The sequence below is a fragment of the Acipenser ruthenus genome, chromosome 24, assembly GCF_902713425.1.
Source record: "Acipenser ruthenus chromosome 24, fAciRut3.2 maternal haplotype, whole genome shotgun sequence".
NCBI lineage: Eukaryota > Metazoa > Chordata > Actinopteri > Acipenseriformes > Acipenseridae > Acipenser > Acipenser ruthenus.
Genome location: NC_081212.1, coordinates 16,771,393 through 16,794,699, shown reverse-complemented (window position 1 = coordinate 16,794,699; position 23,307 = coordinate 16,771,393). Strand labels below are relative to the sequence as shown.

At 39.4% G+C, this 23,307-nt stretch overlaps 1 protein-coding gene across 3 annotated transcripts in view; it reads right to left on the bottom strand.

Annotated features, from left to right (window-relative positions):
* Window positions 1–247: 247 nt before the first annotated feature.
* The window catches only part of LOC117429540 (SH2 domain-containing adapter protein F-like), a 76,119-nt gene continuing 53,059 nt past the window's right edge, over window positions 248–23,307 (bottom strand). Inside the window, exons 4-7 of one of the 3 annotated variants that reach the window (XM_034049141.3) lie at window positions 20,011–20,160; window positions 14,009–14,180; window positions 12,961–13,080; window positions 248–4,606 (exon numbers count right to left, since the gene is read on the bottom strand). In XM_034049141.3, the coding sequence (XP_033905032.1) occupies window positions 4,420–4,606; window positions 12,961–13,080; window positions 14,009–14,180; window positions 20,011–20,160 (629 nt within the window). In that variant the 3' untranslated portion in view covers window positions 248–4,419. The remainder of the gene's footprint in view (window positions 4,607–12,960; window positions 13,081–14,008; window positions 14,181–20,010; window positions 20,161–23,307) is intronic. The other 2 variants (XM_058998462.1, XM_034049143.3) reach the window with 2 other exon arrangements.

Here is a 23,307-nt window from a genome sequence, read left to right as displayed (position 1 = left end):
GGCTCTGTGGTCGGAACGTGCTATGTCAATCTCAGGGTGTATGGAGGCTCCTTGTTGATCAGTCATTTTACACTTTTGAATAGAGCTGTAGAACTGCTTGTACAAAAATGATGAAAGTTGCTAAGGATCTTTTTTTGCACAAGAAATTGAGCACAAAAGTGTAAAGGCACCAAACAGAGTAGTGTAAAGTGTCCACTGTAGAAAAGGGCTACAGTGTGAAAAGAAAAACATGAGACAAAACACCAGAATCATTTCCAAATTTATTTCCATACAATAATCAGTGCATTTTATATTCAATGTCCTGGACAAAACATTCAGTATATATATATACATTTGGCGAACAGGACTGTCGATATGTAGGGCATACAATACATATGCCTCAGACACTAATATGCAAGCACACACGCATACAAATAAATCACACAGTAATGCGTCTTATGCTCAACTGGTTACTGCAAGTTAATGGATATCAATATAAACTGTGTTGGTCCCTGTCCAATTTCATTAGTATGCTCTGCAGAATTTAAAATTGGATAATTTGTAGGGATTTTGTCCAGTGTAAATACATATTACAGGTGCAGGGATTGGACAGAAATTAAAAATGCCTTCAATTAGTCCACTACAAAATTCAGCTGATTTCTAAATGTTTAACCCACTATATACAGTATAGTCTGTATTATAGACCAGCTGTCCATAGTGATCATGAAAATGAATCACCTTTATACAACCACAAGCGGTCTGCAAAGACTTTGATCTGTATCTTAAATTGACATTGACTCCATAGACACCGACTAAATAGTAGTAGGAGAAGCAACACACACAATGTTTTTTATTGCATACACTCTTGTACACAGCAAAGGGAAATCCAAACAGATCAAAGCCTTCGGTTCATGGAAAATGTCTTGGTGTCTGACATCATGATCAACAGTCTTTATGAAAAACAAACTAATTGATTTATCAGCCATTAAAAGAACCCTTCTTTAAACAGGTCAAGTGTTACAGAACCCCCTGCAGTGCTTAGAAGAATACCCTTACTCTACCTCGCACTGTGTTCAGTACACGATCCCTCCTTCAACACTGCTGGTGTTTGATTGAAATGAGTGGCTAATGTGGGAACAGAAAACCAGGAGGGAGTGTGATCTGGATACGCTGAGATCCTTAGAAGATTTGTTTAAAAATATAACACTGCAGTATGGACAACGCAGGATACAGCAAAGGTAATGCTATGCGTTTCTTGTAAACTTTGCGATCCTGATTTGCACTTGTCTTGGTTTACCCTTAGATAGTCCAAGAGCAGTGCACGTTAGAATCTGTGAAGCTGTTTAAAGCTTGTGAATAGAGCAAATTATCACAAGTCTGCCCACACACATTTAGACACCCAGACTCTCTCACGCAAACCTGCTGATGTTAGCACTACGTGATCCTGAAACAACCATTTCTATTTCTTCTTATTGCAGTTCTCAAAGGTGTTATTGTCAATAGGCTCCTGTCTCACATTTCCCAGTCATTCTTTTCTTCACATGCTAATTTGTTAAGTTTACACATTAAACCTAAAAATGTCCCAACAAATTCTTAGACAATAATATTGTTTTGAATATGCCTTAAAGTCTAGGCTTGTCTATTAATCATATGAAAAGTGGCTTTGATTGCTGCAGAGCAGGATGGGATGGGATACCAGTATTAACACCCTCATTTAGCAGTTATGACTACAAACCTTCTGCTATGACTCTGTCAACTCCCTTAATTTGCTCCGTGACAGTGTGTGTGCAACATCTGATCTTACACTTCTTGACTGCTAGACCAATGTTGCTTTAGGAGAAAATAATCTAGTGCCATTTATTTATTTATTTATTTTTTTAAACATGTCATTTCTCCATGCTAGATCAACAATGGCAACAGACTGTATAATGAGCCACCATATTCTTGCCTGGAGGCTTACTTCATCTCCTTTGTTGGCATTCTTAAACTGCCTATTATAGACCTCAAAGACCGTCCCAGTCAATCCGGTTTTTAGAGAAGCGGTTATTCTCACTGCTAGATGCCAGTCAAGCTTAAAAGCTCATTGGAATAGCAGCTTAGTTTCAAGCTCTGCGATCACGTACAAATGAGCATTACTTAATAAGGTATTCCATTAAACTGGCAGCCACTGACATTATCCATACCCGTCTTTCAGAGTGTGATGCAGAGATCAGTTATCTAGCAGGTAATGTCTGCAGGGTATTAATGGTGGGACTGTACACAGTGGCCATTGCCTTTATGAGGTATCTCTGTGGATTTTAATTCATCTGATCTTCATCTGAAAGAGTTGGATGAAATCAATTTGTTTTCTGGTTAGTGCTTAACATACAAACACAAGGAAAGTCTGTTGTGGGACACGGAGATGCATTCATTTGATCTAAACGGTGGTGGATCTACATTTTGCAGCTGCCCAGAACCTCCTGCAATGTTTACTTTACCTTTGCTGTATCCAGTGCTGTCCATAGCGCAGCAATCGTGTTGTCTTGATACACTGCGATCCTTTCATTTCTTCTCCTGGTGAATGCTCCCGAGTAACTGCTGAGAAACTTATTGCCTAGTTGATTTACTCATGATGTGTAATTATCAAAAGAGTCGGCAATACGTTTAAAATACTAACGTTGCAGACAACACGGGACACAGCAAAGGTAACGTAATGCTTTTGCAGGGTATTCTGCAACACTTTACATCTTTAAAAAGAAGGGACTTTGTGAAAAGAAACATGTGAGAGTGAATGTGAGTCTTATCTGATTATTTTTGTCTTTAAAAGTAAGTAAAACTCTAGGTTTTGACCTATTTTTAATATTGAAATGGTTGCTGTATTCAGTTGAACAAACTCCACCTGTTCCAAACAACCAGTGGCAGAACTGTTAATTGAATTTATTTAAACTTACCTAGCGGTTGTCTATGACAAGTTTCAATTTAATCCACCCAACAGAGTTTTATAACAAGACTGCAATAAGCCAGGCAGAAATATATGTACATAATTTATTATAAAACAAAACACAACACATTGTTCTTTAATTCTTTAAATACACCCATACCTCAGAAGAAAAACTAGTTCTGTAATACTGTATCCCACACCACTGCATTAAAAAAATAAACGTTTCCACAAGTTATATAAGCAATAAGTAAATCAACTAGGTTATGTCAATGATTTTTGAGTTTTCAAAAAGTGTAGCTGATGGAAATACTTGGTATTCCACTTGTTATACTGAGAAGTCAGTTATTACTCTTGGGGACAGACTGTGTTCATAAGTTGTATCTTCAGAACCATGGGTTGTCCCCAATTACAGTTTACAGTACCAGAGGGTGGTTATCTATTACTATGCACAACAACACAGTACCACAGCAACACTGTCTTTCTGATCACTTTTTTAAATTATACCACAGCCCCGATGTCATTTAGGAGAGAAATTCATACAAAGTGTAGCAGTCCCCCCCCCCCAAATGGAAAAATAAAAACAGTCTACACACAAGCCAAACCCTTGGAAATCCATCCTGAGAAATGTAAACTGTGATATAAATGTGGCCTCAAAGCAAAGCAAAAATATGCCCCATTTCATTACCTATTGACTGGACACATATAAGCAGAGCTTATTGGGAGGGTATGCAGTATGTGTAACTGTCTAAAATTGCTAAACTATATCGATCAGCTTTGATGTTGAACTTCAAATAGATTTTAGTTCCATGAGAAGTTTTTTGGTGCTCTACAGGGGTGAGAGTGCACAGAGCACAATAAGGCTGAGCAGTGGAAACACAGTTTAAACCATAATGAGCTGGGGAGCTTTTTATAACTTCATAATAAAATGAAACTACACGGGAGATCCTGGAATAACAGACTGCTTACAACAGTATATAAAGGATTTCATTTGAGGATCAGACCATTAGCCCAAGAAAGGCTTTTATTGCAGCACAGGTTATTCTTGGATCTTCTTTGGTCACTGCGCAGATGGGGAATAGTACCTGCAGTGACAGAAGTCTTTGGGGGATTCTTTTTAGACCTTGCAGAGACTCGTTTAGAGGCTTCAACAGTTGATTTCAAAGAAGGACAGTGTTAAACAAAGAGGGTCTCATTAATACATATAAAATAGACAGGTCACCGGACCACAGAATGCACAGCAGCTCCTACTGGTGATTCAAGAGGATTACATGCAATGATGGGACTGAAATAGAAGCCACCCCCAAGTTCTACTATTAACTCACCGGATTTTAGAACCAACCAGAATTCCAATAGCCAAGCGCTTAATTCTATTAATAATAATTTATGCACACACTTACACGCACACATTCGCATCCACTCTGCAGATCTAAATAGTCCTAGATGAGATGACCTTTGTGATGTTGGGAGGAGGCCCTGGTGGCAGATTTGCTTTCTGTCCAGTGCTGCTCCCAGTGGCTATACTATAGCGTCCTGATGGCAACAGGGTAGAGCAGAGACATGTGCTCTGCCCCTTTGATGGGCAGCTTGCGGCTGGTGTAGAAGTGGATGACCTCTGGCACGCTGTTGAAGGGGGAGCTGTTCTGGCCCAGGATGTACTTGTTCTCTTTGGTACGGGAAAGTTTCATATGCATGAAGCCCTGGCTACTCCTGGCGGGAGAGAATGAGATTTTAAAAACTATGAAATAAAATTATTATTATTAAACAAGCAGTAAACAGTGTCATTTCCAGTATTAACAATCATATTGTTAAAGTTCATCAAAGCCTGGTTTACAATTAAACGTCTATATTTGAGGGAAGTACTTGAGTGGAAATGGCATTACATAGCAGCGGGCCTTTGTCTGGTTCAAATCTGACCACGTGATTTGTGCAAGATTTTCTTTGTCTGTTATAAGTGAGAGAATGGAAGCTCGAATTGACTTTTTCTTAATATCCCCATACCAGGTGTGCTAACGAGATGTGTTGCATATATGACTATAGTGATGCTCAGAGCTTCACATCCTTGAGTCTAATAGAATACAGTACTGGCACCTCTGATTAAATTAAGCAAAATGGTTATGTGAAAAAAATTAGTAGGTTGTAAAGTGCAAAAAGTATTGCTGGAAGGTTAAAACTATTATTTTACTGGACAATAACCATAATTAAACTTGATTAAGGGAATCATGGAATCTAACTGTGTACCAGCTATGAATATGAAAGCAAAGCCACTACCTCAAAGAGTTATAGCACATAGATCAGAGAACACAGCTGCAAACTGAGTGGAGACACAAAGTGGCGATCTAAGGAATGGATTTAGCAAGTCACGCTATTGATGCGGAATTGTTGGGATCCTTTAATAACTGTTTTGACGAAATTACAGGCTAAACCAGATACTAGGAACTGGGTGACCTCTAAAATACAGTTTTACACTTGCCAAATGTTGCTTTCATTGAAATAGTAAATAGCGTTCAAAGATGACTAAGTAAAAAAAAAAAAAAATCTTCCAGAAAGCCAGTGACATGCTTTCTATGGATGCTGCTAGTTACAGTATGGTCCACACTGATTGAAAGTCTTAGTTTAGCATTTCTGTGTACTGATCCCAGAAGAAATCCACTGAAGATCTTGCCTCTTAAAAATACAAACGCACCGGAGAAAACCACGGAGATGAAACCGTCTCAGTTTCCAGACTGTCCTCGGAGACAGAAGCATGCTGAGGCAGTCAAGTAGAATTAAACTGTTACAGTACATTTTTACACAGTCAGTTAAGGACATAAATAACATTTACATACACAACCAGGTTTCAGAAAATATAACAGCATTTTATTTTATTTTTAAGAACGATCTTTGTTCTGATCTTTTGACTATCTGGTAGGTTAATTTGCTTTAATGAATACGCAGCACACATCTTATTTTTTACAGTGTTGTTTTTAAGTGATGTATGCATTATATTTTTATGCATAACTCTTTTGGATGCTAATTGTATGTTATCTTTGCAGCAGTTTGAGATGTCTGGGTCAGGTCACCATTGTAAATGAGAACTGTGTTTTACCTGGTTGAATAAAGGATTTCATTCATAGATTGTATTCAGCCTTTTGTCAGAATTTCCATGAACCTCATTCTTCTGCTGCAAGTCTAACATGTGAAAGCATTTCCGGGTGCAATACAACAGTACATGATCAGGAGCGGCTGCTCCATCCCCCCCCCCCCCCGTGAGTGCTGTCTGAGCTGACTGAGAGCGATGAGGCTGATGGAGACAGCGAGTGAGCTAAGTGTTCCAGTCTGCTCTCGCTTGCCGGTTATCTCAGACAATCACACTATATACTGACTGGAACACAACCAGCATCTGACAATAGTGTCCCGACTGCCATCCTTCACCAAGCAGGACAGAAATGACTTGTTTCTCTCGAGTGAAGGGCTCATCATTAGGGAAATGAAAGATGTTAGAATGTACATTTGGCCTGAATACTGCTGTTATAAAGAAGTGCAGCTATGGCTAAAAGTTCTGAAGTACCTGTGATTTTAGGATTGAGATAATTAAACAAACAAACAAACAAAAAACACAACACTATATAAAAAAATGTAGATGTTTGATATCGCAAAAGTCTACCGGAAGCCATAATAGTTTCATGTTATATTTCAAAATGTCACATTTGTACTTTTAGTTTTTTATTGAAAACTACAAAGCGATATGTAATTCAATATGTTAACATAACATTATTCAGCAGGTTTCATTCGACTTTATAAAGCAATATTAGTTAATTCTATGGAGTGATGCAAAACCTTTGACTATAGTTTTGGTTCAGCAGTGTGGAGTAGTGGTTAGGGCTCTGGACTCTTGACCGGAGGGTCGTGGGTTCAATCCCAGGAGGGGGGACACTGCTGCTGTACCCTTGAGCAAGGTACTTTACCTAGATTGCTCCAGTAAAAACCCAACTGTATAAATGGGTAATTGTATGTAAAAATAATGTGTAAAAAATAATGTAATTGTATATAAAAAATAATGTAATATCTTGCAACAATTGTAAGTCGCCCTGGATAAGGGTTCTGCTAAGAAATAAATAAATAAAATATTTGACAGGAAGACCTATAATTTGTTCGATTACATTTTGTTTGGCCTAGACACTACTTTGTACATTATTTATGTTCTGGACATCTGCTCAGTAAGTCCAGTGTAGCGGGACCAAAAGAGGGACAGAATTCATGTGGCCAGCAATGTTTTGCTATATAATCAAAAGTGTAAAATACAAATCAACAGGTTAGGATTAGGCTTTATAATCCAATGATGAGACTGTGTTCAGTTCTTGTCACTGGAGAGATTCCAGCAAAGAGCAACAAGACTAGTCCCAGGTCTGTAATGTATGATTTATGAGAGTCAAACAGAGTGTAGATTAGGGTTAGGACACAGAGAAGGGGCTGCTACTTTACAACAGAGTGGTGAGTGTATGGAATGGGTTACCAAGCCATGTTGATGCTGAATCATTAGGATCCTTTAAATCAACTAGATAAAGATCTGGGATAAATCAGCTATTAGGAACTGGGCCGGATTTGATTGGAGGAATATCTGCCTCTTGTTGGTAAAATTGTTCTTATCATCAGACTTTGGATAAAGGCATCTGCCAAATAAATAACAATAACACATCATAATATATAGCCCTATCAATAGTCTTGAAAGAATGGTAGCTAAATCCATTACAATGTGGATTCAGACCATAGGAGTCCCCAGAAATCCAAGGAAGACCTCTGCTTTCAATTCCATCAGCAGTTTAGAATGGCCTGTACACAACATGACACACCACAGCTCTGTCACTTCTAACTGGCATGGCCACAGGCCAGCTGAGTAACCCACCTTTGCCAGATCCCTTCCTGTCCAATTATCTACAGGAAACTGACACAAAAATGTACTTTCACGCTGTTGGATAATGGTACCATTTAGTGGTTGTTCATGGCCGAAAGGGTGAAACTAAATTTTACAGTATGATGTTTTACTTCTAATTAAAAAATGACTGTAAAATTGATAGATAAAACAGCTAGAACCAACAACATATGAGAAAGACTGGTCAGTCCTACTGGAGATGCAGTATCTACAGGGCAGGTTGCTTATAAACTTGGGAATCAAACAACAACAGTGGAGAAAAGGTACTGGCCATACAGGAAGAATGAAAGAGGCAGCACTGGAATATGGTAGAGTTTTCACTTGATAGGCTCCATTTTGACCTGTAGAGGGTGCTGTGTACCCGTAATTGACCGAAAATGACAAATAATAGCATGTGTGCTTGATATAAGGCAACTAGGGTTTTTGATTTGATCAACCTATAACCCACCTCAGTACAGTGGGTTGTCTTAGAGCAATTTACAGTACCTGGGAATCCACAGTGACGGCACCAACCACTTGTTTTAATCCAGGGAGATTCCCAAAATGCTGTTAAAATCTCCTGTGGCTTTAATCAATTCGACCCCTTTGTGTACAGACAGGTTAGTCATTTCCAGCAAAACATGCCTTATTTCCCGTTCTGTTATTGAGCTGTAACAGAACGACTGATCTCTACAGTAAACAATGGGACAGCAGTGTCTGGTTGTTGCATAACAGAATATAAACCATTTGTGGTTACTATTTTTGTTAGTGGAAATATAAATAAATGTGCCAAACTTTATAGAAAAATATAAGGCTCTGGTCTTCTGACTTCTATGTCTTTTCTGCAGTTGCCATTTTTGTTACTATCTGACACTTCCATGCAGTGCCCAACTTGAGTGAGCAAGAAACACAGATGGCTGGCGTGACACAGACTGGAACACACAGTGGGGAGCCACGTTGAGCTGCACCCCTCTGGCATTCTACTCTCGTTGTGAGATCCCTGCCATCAATCTCCCATGTGTGAAAGACACACGGTCGTACCTCTGGCACAGCACCCTCTAACTGATGGAATGAATCGTAAATGGATTGTGACTTGAGCCAGGTGGAACCTGTATCCCTGCAGTGACAGCTGTTATACAGAGTAGAAATTCACTCCAAAGTCATTGGACAGGCTCTTTTATAGATCCTTGGGGCACTGCAGTCCATGCCATCAAACAATACAACTGGATATCGGACTAGAGAGAACTTAACATCCACAGGAGTCAGAATCGCTTCTCATATCGTTTAAGACGCTTCAAGTCAAACAAGTTTATTAGTGTATAAAAATAAAAAAAACGGTCGTAGTCATTCTTTCGCAGTGTCATTTGTAAAACTTGCCCTGATATTTAAAGTAAAAAATATAAATATTTTAAAACTAGCTAGAAATTACTTGGTTGCAGTAGCAGAAGTTACAGTATTGTTTTGAGTTAAGTTTTTTATATTATAGAATGGTCCCTATTTTGAAGCAAGCACAAAGACAAATACACAATTTCATAGAAGAATAAAACCATTTTACTGGTATAAAACAAGAAACAACTTGCTCATTTATGCAACTACTCAAATTGCTTTATCCATCTAAAAAATATCTTTGCCTTTGCACTTGCTTTAAAATTAAGTTTTATAATAAACCAATGCTTCTGACATGGCAAGTACTTTGAACTGCTATTTGCCTTAAGAACAGTACTTGGTGCTCTTTGTTTAGGACTTCCCTTTAAAAAGATGCATGTGGGAATTCTATGTACAGCACTGTGCAGAGATGCCATTTGGTGCTACTTGCATTTATTTGTAATTAATACATGTTCAGTAAGTACATATGAAACACCTACCCAATGTTGTGTGTTTACAATTACTAAAACAGTAACCTGACAAGGACTGAACAGGAAGGTTTGCTTGGTTTCTCAGAGCTTCTTAAAATGTATCACTGCGATACGTACAACACAGGATACAGCAAGGTAAAGTAATGCATTGTTCATTTGTCAAAATACATTACCTTTCCTTTTGTCTGTAATTGCTTTTTCGTAATGTGGGAAAGCTAGGCTAATATAAGCAGATATCCCAAATTGCTGTTTTTGAAATGCTAGTCTAAAGAGCTGAATGGTTCAGCAGGAAGATGAAAGGTTGCTTGATCCTTTTGAAATGGAACGGGTGTTTCAATGTTGGGATTTTTCCCCACAGTTCATGTCAAAGCCAGTGGCTTAAAAGTCCCACTGATCTTTATATCAGAAGGTATTAGCTGAAAAGTGTGTCTGCTTGACTTGGCTTCTTATAGGTTTTACCTGTGATCTTTATATCTAATTGTCAAAAGCAACTTCTAAAGACACAGCCAGCTGCGGGTTTGCAAGATTGCTTAATCTCATATTTAGATCACCTTCTACAGCTCGGTTCAGGAGCTTACTTTGTACAGGAGGGATTTCTACAATGGAGTAACACATTATCTCAAGCTGATTGAGGTTTATGCAATAATGGGGCAAGCAGCAAAAACAGAAATTTGAGGAAATGACCCATCAATTGATGTACATCTTACTTTAGAATAATTTGTACACAGGATAGCTCAACTTTAATACAACACATCCTTTTGGAATCAGGATTAATGGACTCGATGCTCACAATGTCACACAATTTGCAAGGCAGTGGCTGAGAGGGATTGGAACCCATTATCCTTGCTCCCAGTCCTCTATTACATCCACTGAGCTCTACATCACCACATAAAGATCAATTCTTTCCCAGTACACAGGGATTCGAATATTTGATCATACATGCATTTTCTTTGTTTAGCTTTTGCAATAGTAGTTAGACAATCCAGTTAGTATTGGCATGCATGCAGCCCTTTTTGCACAAACAGCTGATCTCAGCAAATATTCCTTTTTGTTTGTATTTATTCAAATTTAAATCAAATATTTTATTGATGGGAAAAAGTATCAGAAACTTGTTAACTGCATGCGCTGCAACTGTAATGTATTCCTAACAAAATGATTGCCTCGACAGGAAATGTACATTTTTTTTATCATCATAGTCGACTTTTCTTAATGTATTTGCAACATGCTATATATATATATAATTTTTTTTTACAGTAGCTACAATATGTTACTACTAATGCTAGTTTTATTGTAAATTAATCTGTAGTTGATTATAGTATAGATCCTACATCATGCTATAGTGTTGCCTGTCTGCCTTGGTGTGCACTGGAAAATAAGATTTGAAAACATGACATAAAACACAGCAATCTCCCCCCCTCTTAACAGCAAGATAGTCCTCTGACAGTGCTAGCAATGAGCATGTCCCGTTGCAGCGCTGCAAGACAATATATTTCAAAGCCCTGCAACGCACTGATAAGCTCTCGCTATAAGCTTTGGCTGTCAAGGTAAATGTCTGAACCAGTTCCGCACACAGAACTGAGCAAATAACTCTTCCAAACGGATGAGAAGAGCACTGCGAGACAGGCAGTGGGGCAGGTTTCCTCCCGGCTCTCTGTTTGCTGGGGCTGAGGGAAACGGTGGGACAAAAGGCCACACCTGTCATAAAATCACCATCACAACCCACTAGCTGAACGTATTCAAATTAAAGCAAATAGACAGACAGAGAGGGGAAACGAAGAAGAATGAAATGGAAAGGATTGTAAAACCAACGCTTATAAAAGAGTGTGGACCTGCCTTGGCTGCAAACCCAGAAAACATGGCTGCATTATTTTAGACCAATTAGGGCTATATCTATAAAGCAAAGATTAGTAAGAACATGACTTCTAACTAGAGTGCATCAAATTCATTATTCACAAACAATGCTGAATAATGTAACAAGGACCAGAAGCCACAGGTAGAGTTTACTCAGAGAGGGGTGAGTAAATGGAATGTGTTAGCCACGTTGTTGAAGCTGAATCATTGGGATTTTAAGACCCGACTTGACAAAGCTTTGGGATCAATCTGCTACTCATAACCAGCTGACCATTGATGGGCCGAATGGCCTCCTCTCATTTGTAACTTTTCTGATGTTCTTATGTATCATATAATAGTGTACACAAGTGTGGTGTATGTAAATGTACTTTGGTAAATTTGGAGTGGTAATGGCCATTTGCACATGTGGATTAATTACAATTTTGGCTCGAGGCCTGATATTAGACATCCTGGCTCAGGATCCCCACCCAATGAATACATAGAAATGTGAGCTGCTGTTCTTTACAATCACCCATTTTTAACGTATACTGGCACACACTGTTAGCGTGCACGGTTGACATTAGGGAACCCCAGATTTGGTACAACTGGGTTAATCTGTACTAACAAATGACTGCTTGTATCTGAACTGAACAGATCAAGGTATTTCCTAACTTCAAGAGGAAGAGGGCGCACAAGTGGGGCTCCACATAGAGAGTGGTCTGTAATCTGAAATCACTGCAAGGAAAAACTCCCGCACTCCCAGTTTAATGACAAGCCTACTCGGTGTACAGTTTGAAGCATGTCTAGTTAAATAAGGCAACAATCCAAGTTACAGCTGTGTGTCAGCAAACAAGATAAGATATCTCTACTAATTGATCAGAGACTGGCAGGAGGTATTGCTTTGAACAACCCTCTCCAAGCAGCAGCTGTGGAATGTGTGAGGAGGTTTTATTAAAAGAGCGGCACAGAATACCAGCATTGGGGAAATAACAACCTCATAATTTAATCATTTGCACAATAAGAGTATAATAAAGCATAAGAAAATGTACGAACGAAAATGTTCCTACTAGCTGATTGATTTTGAAACTTTGTCAAGTCGGGTGTTAAAAGGACCCCAGTGATTCAGTATCAACAACGTGGATAGATAACTCATTCCCATTCCATACCCTCACTCTGTATGTCTCCTACCCTCTGTCCTCCAACTCTTTAAGATTTTAAAGAATTCAATCAAGTCCCCTTTAATTCTTCTAGGTTCTAGCTTAAATTAATTATTAAGTAACAAAATAACAACCCATTTTGGAAATGTCCTTTTGGCAATTAAAAAAAATATATATTTTGTGCAAAAGGTTTCAAAAGCTTTGTTCTACAGTCTTTTAAGGTCTCCCTAAAAGCTGGCACACTGTCACTGTTGAGTTCATCTAGGCCCTGTATTGTCTCAAACAGTGTAATGCAGGTGTCTGTTTGTCTTAGTTAAGAAAGGCACCTACTTAAGTGAGAGGGAGTAGTCTTTCTTGCTGGTCTCGCTGTTCCTCACCAGGTAGCTGGCCTCTTTGCACAGGCGCAAGAGGTTCTCTGCGTCCGTCCTGCTGATGGTGCCATGGTACCAGCTGCAAGACAGAAACACTTTTTACTGGAGCACACTTGCATGGTGGCTGGTTTACATTTGCCATGGTACAGTTTTAGTGTGAACGTTGTGTGATGTGGAGACAGTCAGTGTCCATATACATACCCAGCTTATAATCTCATCAATAGTTTAAGCAAGTTTCATCAATGGAAAATCGGGTTTCCACATACTGTATATGCAAACCTGACATACGCTCCCCTACATCCCTAGCTGAAAAGTGGACTGGAAATCTGAGAAAAACAAATGGTGGAACTCATACAGTCGCTTGTTTATTCATACATAGCCAATAAAGAGTGCAGCATTTTGCATGGGCTCAGAAAAGCCACAGAGGACACAATGACACTGTTGAAGCCCATATGACATTGGCTGGTTTTACACATCCCAATTATCACTACTCTTGAACTACTTATCTACAGTAACATTAGGTAGTCCAAGAGTAGTACAAACCAGTTGGATAAGTGTTAATATCAAAATGATAAAATGGTGATTGAATAAGACAAGGCTTCAAACACAGATATTGACAAACTGCTCATAGGTTCTTAACCATTTGATATGTGTAAATTGACTTCAACACCATCACTGTGTATCCCATGTCTTGTTCTGTGCCAGTAACACAATTCAGCACTCTACATCAGCCAGATACACCACAGCATGTGTGGACATAACCTGCCCAGTGACTTTAGAATAGCCTCATTAAAGCAATGACTGTACAGTACTTAGGGATCCATGGTTGAGCTGCACATTATCCCTGTGGTAGTCACTTTAGAGCGACATGGTATGGGTATGCAATCAGCAGACATGGTCAATGCTTCCTGTTGTTGGAACCTCATAACTGGGGAATAACTGCAGCCACGTGAAGGCCTCTCAATATCTACCCGGGATCTTTCCCTGTTTGTGCTCCAGAGACTTACAACTGGTTCTCGAGGGGCAGGGTAGGATCAATCCTCTCCCCCAGGGAGGCGCTGTGGTCTAGGGAGCCAAGCTTCACGCCTGACAAGCTCCCACTTGAGTGGCGCTGGGGGGGCCGTGCCTTGCCCTCCTTGGTGGGCGACATACGCGATTTCTCAGCACCATCGAACTGGACTGTGGAAAGGAAAGAGAAAGACTGTGAGGGGCACACATTGTCCTGGAAACGCTACTTCTCTAAAGGAACACTCTGGTTGTTGGTTTCATTTCTTCCTCTGGAAAGCTCTGAGGGCTACTAGATTTATTTAGGTTACCTTAATCTCTCTTTACTGCTCGTTAAGGTCAGGCAGGCAGGCCAGCAATTTTCCCTTCTGTACTGGTCATGCTGGTAGTGAATTATGACTAGTAGCAGAAACTGCAGTTCTGGGCACCTCTACAGATGGTAAAGAAGTATATTGCTGAAGTGGTATTGCCAGGCATGTTATTGGCCAGAATGTAAGAAATTTACAAAAAATAATATGGCATGGATTTTCCTAACCACAATCATTAGCTCCCCATTAAAAAAAAAAAAAACACAGGAGGCATTGATAAAGACTTTTTCTGCAAATCTGGGCACTAAAATAACTCTAGTAGGTCTACACTGCAATATAAATCTGTGCTGCAGCAGTGTAAGAAGTGTTAAAGTAATTGCATTCCTACAATATCCTTGATTTGGCTCCCGTTCATACACAGTGTGTGTATTAAATGAAAATGGTTGTCCGCATACTTCCCTTATAGTGGCGTGGATGAATGTCTCCCAGTTAAAAGGGGAGAGAACATTATGTTGGATATGTGTTTAAACATTGGCTCCCTATATCTTAGTAACTGATTACATTTTCATACCATATGGTAGAGAGAGTCTTTAGTGGAAGCACATTTCCAACACGTTGCTTGAGTCCAACATAAAACACAAAACTGGGTAAAGCTTCAGCTCTGAAATGAGCACATCAAAGTTTGGCACTAATATAATCTCATTTAATATAGTTACCCTTTTCTATGGTTCACTTTACACTTCCCTGATATAAACAGTATCTATTACACCGTGCACTTCTATTCAAAACATATCATTTGGATTTTTAAAAAAAAGCTTTGTACTGAATGCTTGAAATAAAATGATTTATGGTTTCAGGAGACACAGGTTTTTTTACTGTACCAATTTGTGTTATTATTATTATTATTATTTATTTCTTAGCAGACGCCCTTATCCAGGGCAACTTACAATCGCAAGCAAATACAAATACATTCAAGTGTTACAATACAAGTAATACAATAAGAGCAAGAAATACAATAATTTTTGTTCAAGTGTGACAAACCACAATTCAATAATACAGCAGATAATTGTGATAATGGTTCTTTTCATAGATGGTTGTTAGAATGGTAAAGCTGTATTTTACCTTCACACAACTTTCCTCCCCTCCCCTCCTCCTCCCTTAGAGCTAGAATACCCAGCACTGGGGGCACTACCAGTGATTACTGAACTTGTCTTGTAATGAGGTACAGTAACGGGGCCTGAATCAATGAAAACACTATGTTGTGTCAGTATCTCATTTTTATTTGGCAGTGATGCAGTCCCTGGCGGTTACCAGAGATAGATTGGTATTAACAAACTGTGCTTGCAAGTCCCGTCCCCTCCCATTGTAGAAATACAGCATTTGATGTCTAGTTATGTCATGCAAATCATTTCTGATAATGAGTACATTACCTATAGAGCCGACATGATTAATTCCAGAAGCAAGACTGACGAGACCTGATCCGCAAGCATCATGTCTTGCATCTGACCAAGTCCCAGTAAATTAGCAACGTTTACAATGGAATGCATAGGTTCCATATATAATATAGTATTCCTAAATGCAGAAATTGTTCCATCTTTAAATACATGGGAAAAAAACAACAAATGGCCAATACAATCCCACAAGTGGAGTAGTGCCCCAAATAATCTCAACTCACTACCAATGCACAAACTGGGCGGGACATTTGATCCCACCAAAAAAACAACAAAAACACATTAAAATCCGGATCCAACCCCATCTGTATTCAGAATGTATTTGTTTATATGCAATAAACACCATTTTTTTCAGCCAGTTCACCAATGGGTTTCAACAAGCAAACCCAACAGAGCTGTAAAAAAAACAGTTCTGAAACTCTTCCCAAATTCTCCACAAGGGGCCCCTCCATCTCAATCTCTCATTGGGTTGAGTCAGTGTGGTTATTTGGTGACCTGTTATCACGTCTTTTGAGACACAGCACATTGCAGGGAGAGGGCTAGTCAGTACAGGCTCTGTAGTGACCACGGGAATCCTGTTGCTGAATTGCTGTTTATATTTATGTGTTTTTTGTTTCCATGGAAACCTGTTGAGCTGGAAACCTCAGAGCAAAGCAGGCCTGTGTGAAGAGGATTCTCACTGTCAACCCCCCCCCCCCCCCCCCCCATCAGCTCTGACTGAAAACAGCCAAACCAAAGTTTTTTACTCAGATTTTCTCCCTAATTTAGAATGTCCAATTATGCACCTGCACCGCAGGCAATCCCCACAACAGCTCAGGAGAACTGAAAGCCGGTGGGCGACCTCCAGTCCCATGATCAAGCCAATTGCGTGACCCTGCAGCTGGAGACAGATCTCTCTAGCAAACTAACCCCTGTGTCACCCTGCCAGCCAGTAAAGTGAGAATGATGGATGAGAAGTGTCGGTCTTGACACAGCCCTGCGATGCTCAGCTTCCTGGTCTCGCTTTATGATGAGGCCGCTTGACCTCTGACCCCTGGGGAGGTGACAGGCAGCACAAATGTATATGGAGGGAGAGCCCAACAACATAGAAGCAGACAGGACAGTGTTGGGTTTTATTCCCTTGGCAGTTGCTATTTCCTGTGACACCCTAAGTCCATCGGAAGTAATAACTGCTACTCTCGATGTAGTTAGCTACTTCGTTCACACAGTCTCCTCCCACTAGTAAAAGACTGTTAGTTTTTATAGTTGTTTTCTGGAAATCTTCTGTCTCCCTATCCAAGTCAAGACACACTCCCTAAATATTTTAAAAACAAAATACATTTCCAAAAATATTTTTTTTAAAGTGTACCGATACTGCAGTAATGCAAATAAAGAAACGATAATATTGTATTCCTTGTTTTTTTATTGAAAACTCTAACTTATTGGTCACAGGTTTCTGGCAAATCCCACGCAGGTTACATTAGCTGTCCAGGCCTTCTGTAGCTACCACATGCAGTATATTCACAATTAACTATTGAGACACTGGGAATCAAAGAAGTACAAGAAGCTTGATAACTTTAAGCATTACATTTAAATATCATACATAACTCACATTTTTTCAATGAGTAAAACACCCAGTGTGCATCTTATCTGGAGCGCTGGCTACAGTAATGCTACATGAAGCAGCACAATTCAAGTACCACTCAGAGGACCCTATCTTCCACTGAGCTGTAATGGTAAAGCATGACTTTGTTAATTTTTAAGACTCAGTAAATCACATGTTCTGTAATTGCACCCGTTGCACATTTTGCTCTTATAAGTGGTGTGCCTTAAACCTTTATCTAACTTAAATGAAGGGGAATTTTCTTACATAATTTAATAAAGAAAAAATCCAGGCCCATAATCCCTTGTTCATAAGTGTAAATGTAACAGTTTAATCTACTTGACAGAACTGCTATTGCTTTAAATGAAAATGAATCCCTGAACATAATGTGTTCTGGGGTGAAAACACAATACCCACAAGGATTATGTTTGCATTGAGAAAACTTGTTCCTGTTTTCAGGAATACATTTGGCAATATTCTGGATGCCACTGTTCTACCTGTAAAACTTAATTATCTGCCATGCAAAGACAGTATTGAGAAAAATCCTAAGTGATCCACAGAGCACACATGAATCCCAGTGGTATTTTATATATGGGCTTGCATGCAAATGTGGAATGCAAATGTATTCTGTTATGCAAACCCTGTACTTGGAATACAGACTAAAAAGTCAGAATTCCAGATTTAAAATGTGTGTCATTCTTATGGCCAGCGGAGTGGGATTCTGCAATTGCAACAGACAGCTCTAGAATGAATAGTGGCTGTTTGTGAGTGGATTGGGTCCATTAGTGACCCAGACACTCATTAAAGCTCATCACTGCAGGAGGAGCTCATGAAGTCTGAGTGAAGCTTTTTATTAAGGAGGGAGGGACTGGGAACAATGCAACTGTAGTTTAGACAATGAATAAACCAAGCTGGAGACAAAAGACAGGACTGTTACTCTGAACATGCACAGAAAGCCAATGCATCAGAAGACTAGATGGTGCTCTCTGCCCAGCCGTTCACCTCCCGAGGCCTGGGTTCAAGTTCCCCTTTGGTCACAAGTGAATTGACTTTGGTGTGAATCTGGTATTCAGTGGACAGCTGTCGACGTTACAAAACTAGCACCCAATGAGTCACAACAGACAACCTTTCTCCTTCAGGTCTGGATTGGTGATGTGCATTGGTGTAGTTTTGGAGGAAAGATCACACAGATCCTGTCTTCTCTGTACTCGTTGTAAGTTCCAAACACAATCCCAATTGTATTTAAAAAACAAATTGCAGCAATAAGAGTATAGCAGGCTGCAACCGGAATGAACGAGAATGCTGTAAAACGAGCACCTCAGGTGATAGATCACCTAAATGAATCTCCATTCTATTCTTCACTTTTCATGTAACTATTAAACTCCATGACCGATGAGTCTTGATGCATTATATTGGAGCAACAGGAACATTTCCAGCAGATTTTATCAGCAAGGAATGGTGGAAATATCTTTGCTTCAAGAGCAAAACCAGTCTTGACACATTTTCACAACCTCATCTCTCATTTAAATAGCATGCATCTTTTCTGTTCTCCATCCAAGGACACCTGATAATTGCAAAATGACAAGAACCAGATTGTGCAATCTATGACTATTGTCATGGAAACAATGCAGCCTAATAAATCCCAAAGAAAAACCAAACAGGAGGCTGTTGAGTGGCAGTTATTTGGTATCCTGTTGATACAATTCTGACCAACAGTAATCATTTCCTAGTGGTAGTCCACATATTCAAACATATTTTGTTGCCACTTAACTGAAAATGTAATCTGTTTGAAACACTTTGACAATGTGATTTTTGCATTGAATTGCACTGAAATAAAAGCTTGTTATTACCGTCATTTATTCCATAAAGTTCAACCATAGTTTGATGTAAAATGTAAAGTAATTTAATATTGATGACAATCAGTGTAATGTACTGTGAAACGGGAGTGATCAGACTGGCTGACAGACACCAGAGCTGCCCTGAGAGAACATGGAGTTCTGCATGGAGCGGCATGGGCTCCCAGCCTCACAGACTGTAACCCAACACTTCACATATCTGAAGAAAGAAAATGATCAAAGAAGAGGCATCGGATTACACACCACCACTGACAATTACAACCATACGTTGTGTTTAAAGCCCATGAATTTAGTTTCTAATCCCAGGCTGCAAGTTTTTAAAATAATCTTAAAAAATGAAAATACCCTATAGCATATGAGTGTGTGTAAAAGGAATGAGCAACAAAGATAGGATACAATAAATGTATTTATTTAGCCTAGATCAAAGACAAATTAGGAGGGACATGACTGAAGTCTTTGAAATCTTAAAAGAAGTTGAAATAGTTAACCCTAACCAATACCGAGAGCCATATAAAAACCAGGACCAGAGGACAAAAGTTGTAAATTAAGTGGAGACTGAATTTGACAAAGTTTTGAGATCAATCAGCTACTAGGAAGCAAATGAGCTTAGATGGGCCGAATGGCCTGCTCTCGTTTGCAAATGTTTTTATGTTCTAATGTTCTTAAGTTCAATGAGTTGGAGAAGTTCACAGAATAGGCATTCAGGATGTATCACATTGACCTTACCTTGATGATGCAAAACAAAGTTGTTACGTAAACATAAAATCACTGTTAAAGGGAACAAAAATCGTGCCCTGGCAAACGCACCGTTATGTTCTTCGGAAGCAGTCTGGCAAGAGGGTACTGGGGGTGCCTCTGGCAGCGTGGGGGCTTCCCCTCCCTCCTCTGTGGGGGGGCTGCTATTGAGCTGGCCCACTGGAGGGGGCCAGGGCAGGTCCTTGATCACTTTAATCTCTACTGAAGACAGGCAGCATCCACACAGGAGACAAGCAGCAAGGAGAGAAAAAAACAGAGAGAGAGAGAGAGAGAGAGAAAGAAAAACAGAGACAAAGTAAAGTGAGGAAACGGAAGGAAGAAGACTGGAGGTGATAAACATACAGAAAAGCTGCATTCCCAATTCATGAACACACTGCTGAAATTGGTCAGTAAGTGTCAGTGAAGCATTTTCAAAGCAGGCTGATTGAACACATAGAACTCAGAGAGGGATGTCAAAGGGTCAGAGGACGTGAGCACAGGTTTGTACTTTAAAGCATGGCGAGGACAGAATTACTTTTAACAGTGGGCTACTCGAAACAAATAGCACTAGACAAGAACAGGCTTGAGCAAGCACCTGAGAGAGCAATATTGGACAGTAGATACATGTTATAGGTGCAGTGGAGTTGTTTAAGCTGAGCTCTGTGCCACTGTATGGTCTATTTATTTAATTGGAACACATAGTACACTTCCTAACTAATTTAATAGAAACACATCTTGCTGCTAGAAAAACATGCTGGATACATTGGTGTTTGGATATCTTGGGTGATTGCTGCTTGGGAGATGTGTCTGGTCCAGGTCATGCTGAGATTGTGATGATGTTGCACCCCAGTAAGACTGCTGCTCCACACACAGATACAACACCAACAACACCACCAACACTAAGAAATAAATAATAACACCAACAATTCACATTTCTATAGCACCTTTTATTACCCAAAGCACTTCACACAAAAACAAATGAACAATTAAAATAAACTGTCCAATACAGAAATGAGAGATACACATTTTTGTTTTAATGGTAACATTAGAACAACTACGATAAAAAAAAAAACTAGAACAATAAAAATATATATTATAAAGATCACATCTAACTACTGTATTTACAGATCATTTATACAAACCCACAAGCAAGGGAGATGAATGCAAATAGATTAAACAAGGAAGGAAGAGAGAAGATTAGTCCCATTAGGAATGGTTTTAGAACCTCACCGCATATAAACCTAGATCCCTATCTTAATTTCCCTAGGGCTATACCAGTTGAGCCATCAGGTCTATGGTTTTTATCATGGAGTCATGGTCAGGTCAAACAGAGCACAGCCAGCTGTTCCACACATCCAAACCAACAATACTTGATCCCACATAAGCTGCCTTGCAGCGAGGCATTTAGAGTTAAGATTGTAATTCAAATTTCCCACACAAGATTACAGTGTAATTAAATAATCGCTAAATGGCTCCCAGCTCTCCTGAACATCACCTTATGAAGTCAACAGGGGACTGGGAACTGCAGGTGCAGCCCAGGTGGTAAGAACTCAGTACATTAAAACTATATCTTACTTATGCAAAATAAAGATACTTGAAATAACAGCAAATAGGAAAGCTGCATTACATTTGAAAACAATTGCTTGATTTACAGTTCAGGTTTTGACATTGGATGATTTAAGTTAAACTAAGCTCCTGATTAAAGGAAAGAAATGCCTTCTATTCTTACAAACCATCCCCTTCCATCAACCTTCTGCATCCCAACTGCCTTCATCTTGCTGACTTCAAGAGGAATCTTCTCCATATGAAGTCAAGACTGCGAGCCTAAAATTTTGGTCAATGATTAATCTGACCTCTCTTATTAAAATGACATTTCAAATCAAAAAAAGATAAAGAAAACAACAGCGAATTTGAAATGATATAATTTGCAACTTGAATTAAGAGCCCATCAATGAATGGAGTGTATGTGTATCTCAACTCTGCAAAACCAGACCATCCTGCAGGTTCTACAAGGACTGTCACGGGTCTGCAGGTTTGAATGTCAATTTGTGGATCAGATCCGCTTGGGTGGTCTCCATCATCACAACTGTTGCATGAAATTGGGGTTACTGTATTCTGCTGGTGTTAATACAGACCCTCTTGACTTCCAGGCATTTATTTAAAACATGTGAAATTCTGCCTTTTTTTCTTTACAGACCACCATCATAGCACATTCATAAATAATTGACACATGTTTTTAAAGGGAGAGGCAGAATTTTTTATGTTAGACGCCTAACCCAAAAAAACAGATGCCAAATGATTATTTGTTGTTGCATTGGCGACCAATGTAATTGCAGTCTGGAGCCCTGTTAAACCAGCTGGCATACCTACTAAATGATAAAAGCACTGCTAAACTTTATATATTTAACAACAAAAACATCAAATACATCAGAAATTATCATCATGTGCTACTATCATATGCAATGGAAATGCCAATCTGCATAATCCTTTCACCAGGAAAATAAAGCATTCAGTGAAGTACTATGGCTTTGTGTGTGGACACAGCACTCCTGCAATGTGTGATCAAATACACTTGTGGACTGAACTGATCAGAATTGTATTTCTTATTCTGACAAGGATCTTGCACTGCACCCCAAAAACGTTAGTAGTAATCCCATTTTCTTCCTTCTGCATTTGTACCAACAGGAGCAAAGTACAGTACCATAGAGACTTGGTAGTTTTCAGCAGACTGAAAGACTAAAAGAATGAAATATGAACTGACTGCGGATCATAATAATTAAATTATTAATTAAACTCGCTAGCGGGCGATCCTTTAAACTAAAGACGATACTGTGGAGCCTCTGCTGTGCGCTGGCTGCATGAAATCGGTGTTGCACTTACCAGCTGTTCTGTGCTGGCTGCACATTACAACACACTTTCTCTAATGGGCTACTGTTGGCTGAAGAAATACCAAGTTAGGTCCTGATTAATTAAAGCCCTATAGAGTAAATGTCTTTATTACATCGTAGATGTCTTGTTTCTGAGGACACAGAGGAAAACTCGTTTTTGTGAAACTGAAAAGGTACTAGATGACTTCAGTTTAAGAGCTTCTTCTGTGTGGCAAAAACATGAAAACGTTTCAATAAATGCCAAAATGGGAAAGCACATAGACCTAATTCAGTGCTAATGAAATACACCGGTCAACCAAGATGTGTCCTGTCCAAGTCTAGGTCTGGACTGGCCTATACTGCTTTTGACAACACTTGGGCATATACTTGGATTTAACCTGCCTTGGACTTTGACCTTCACATGAAAAACACACTTTGGCTTATCTTTGCAGCAACACAGGACTCTATTTATCCACATAGCAGCTCCGACACTGGCCAGATT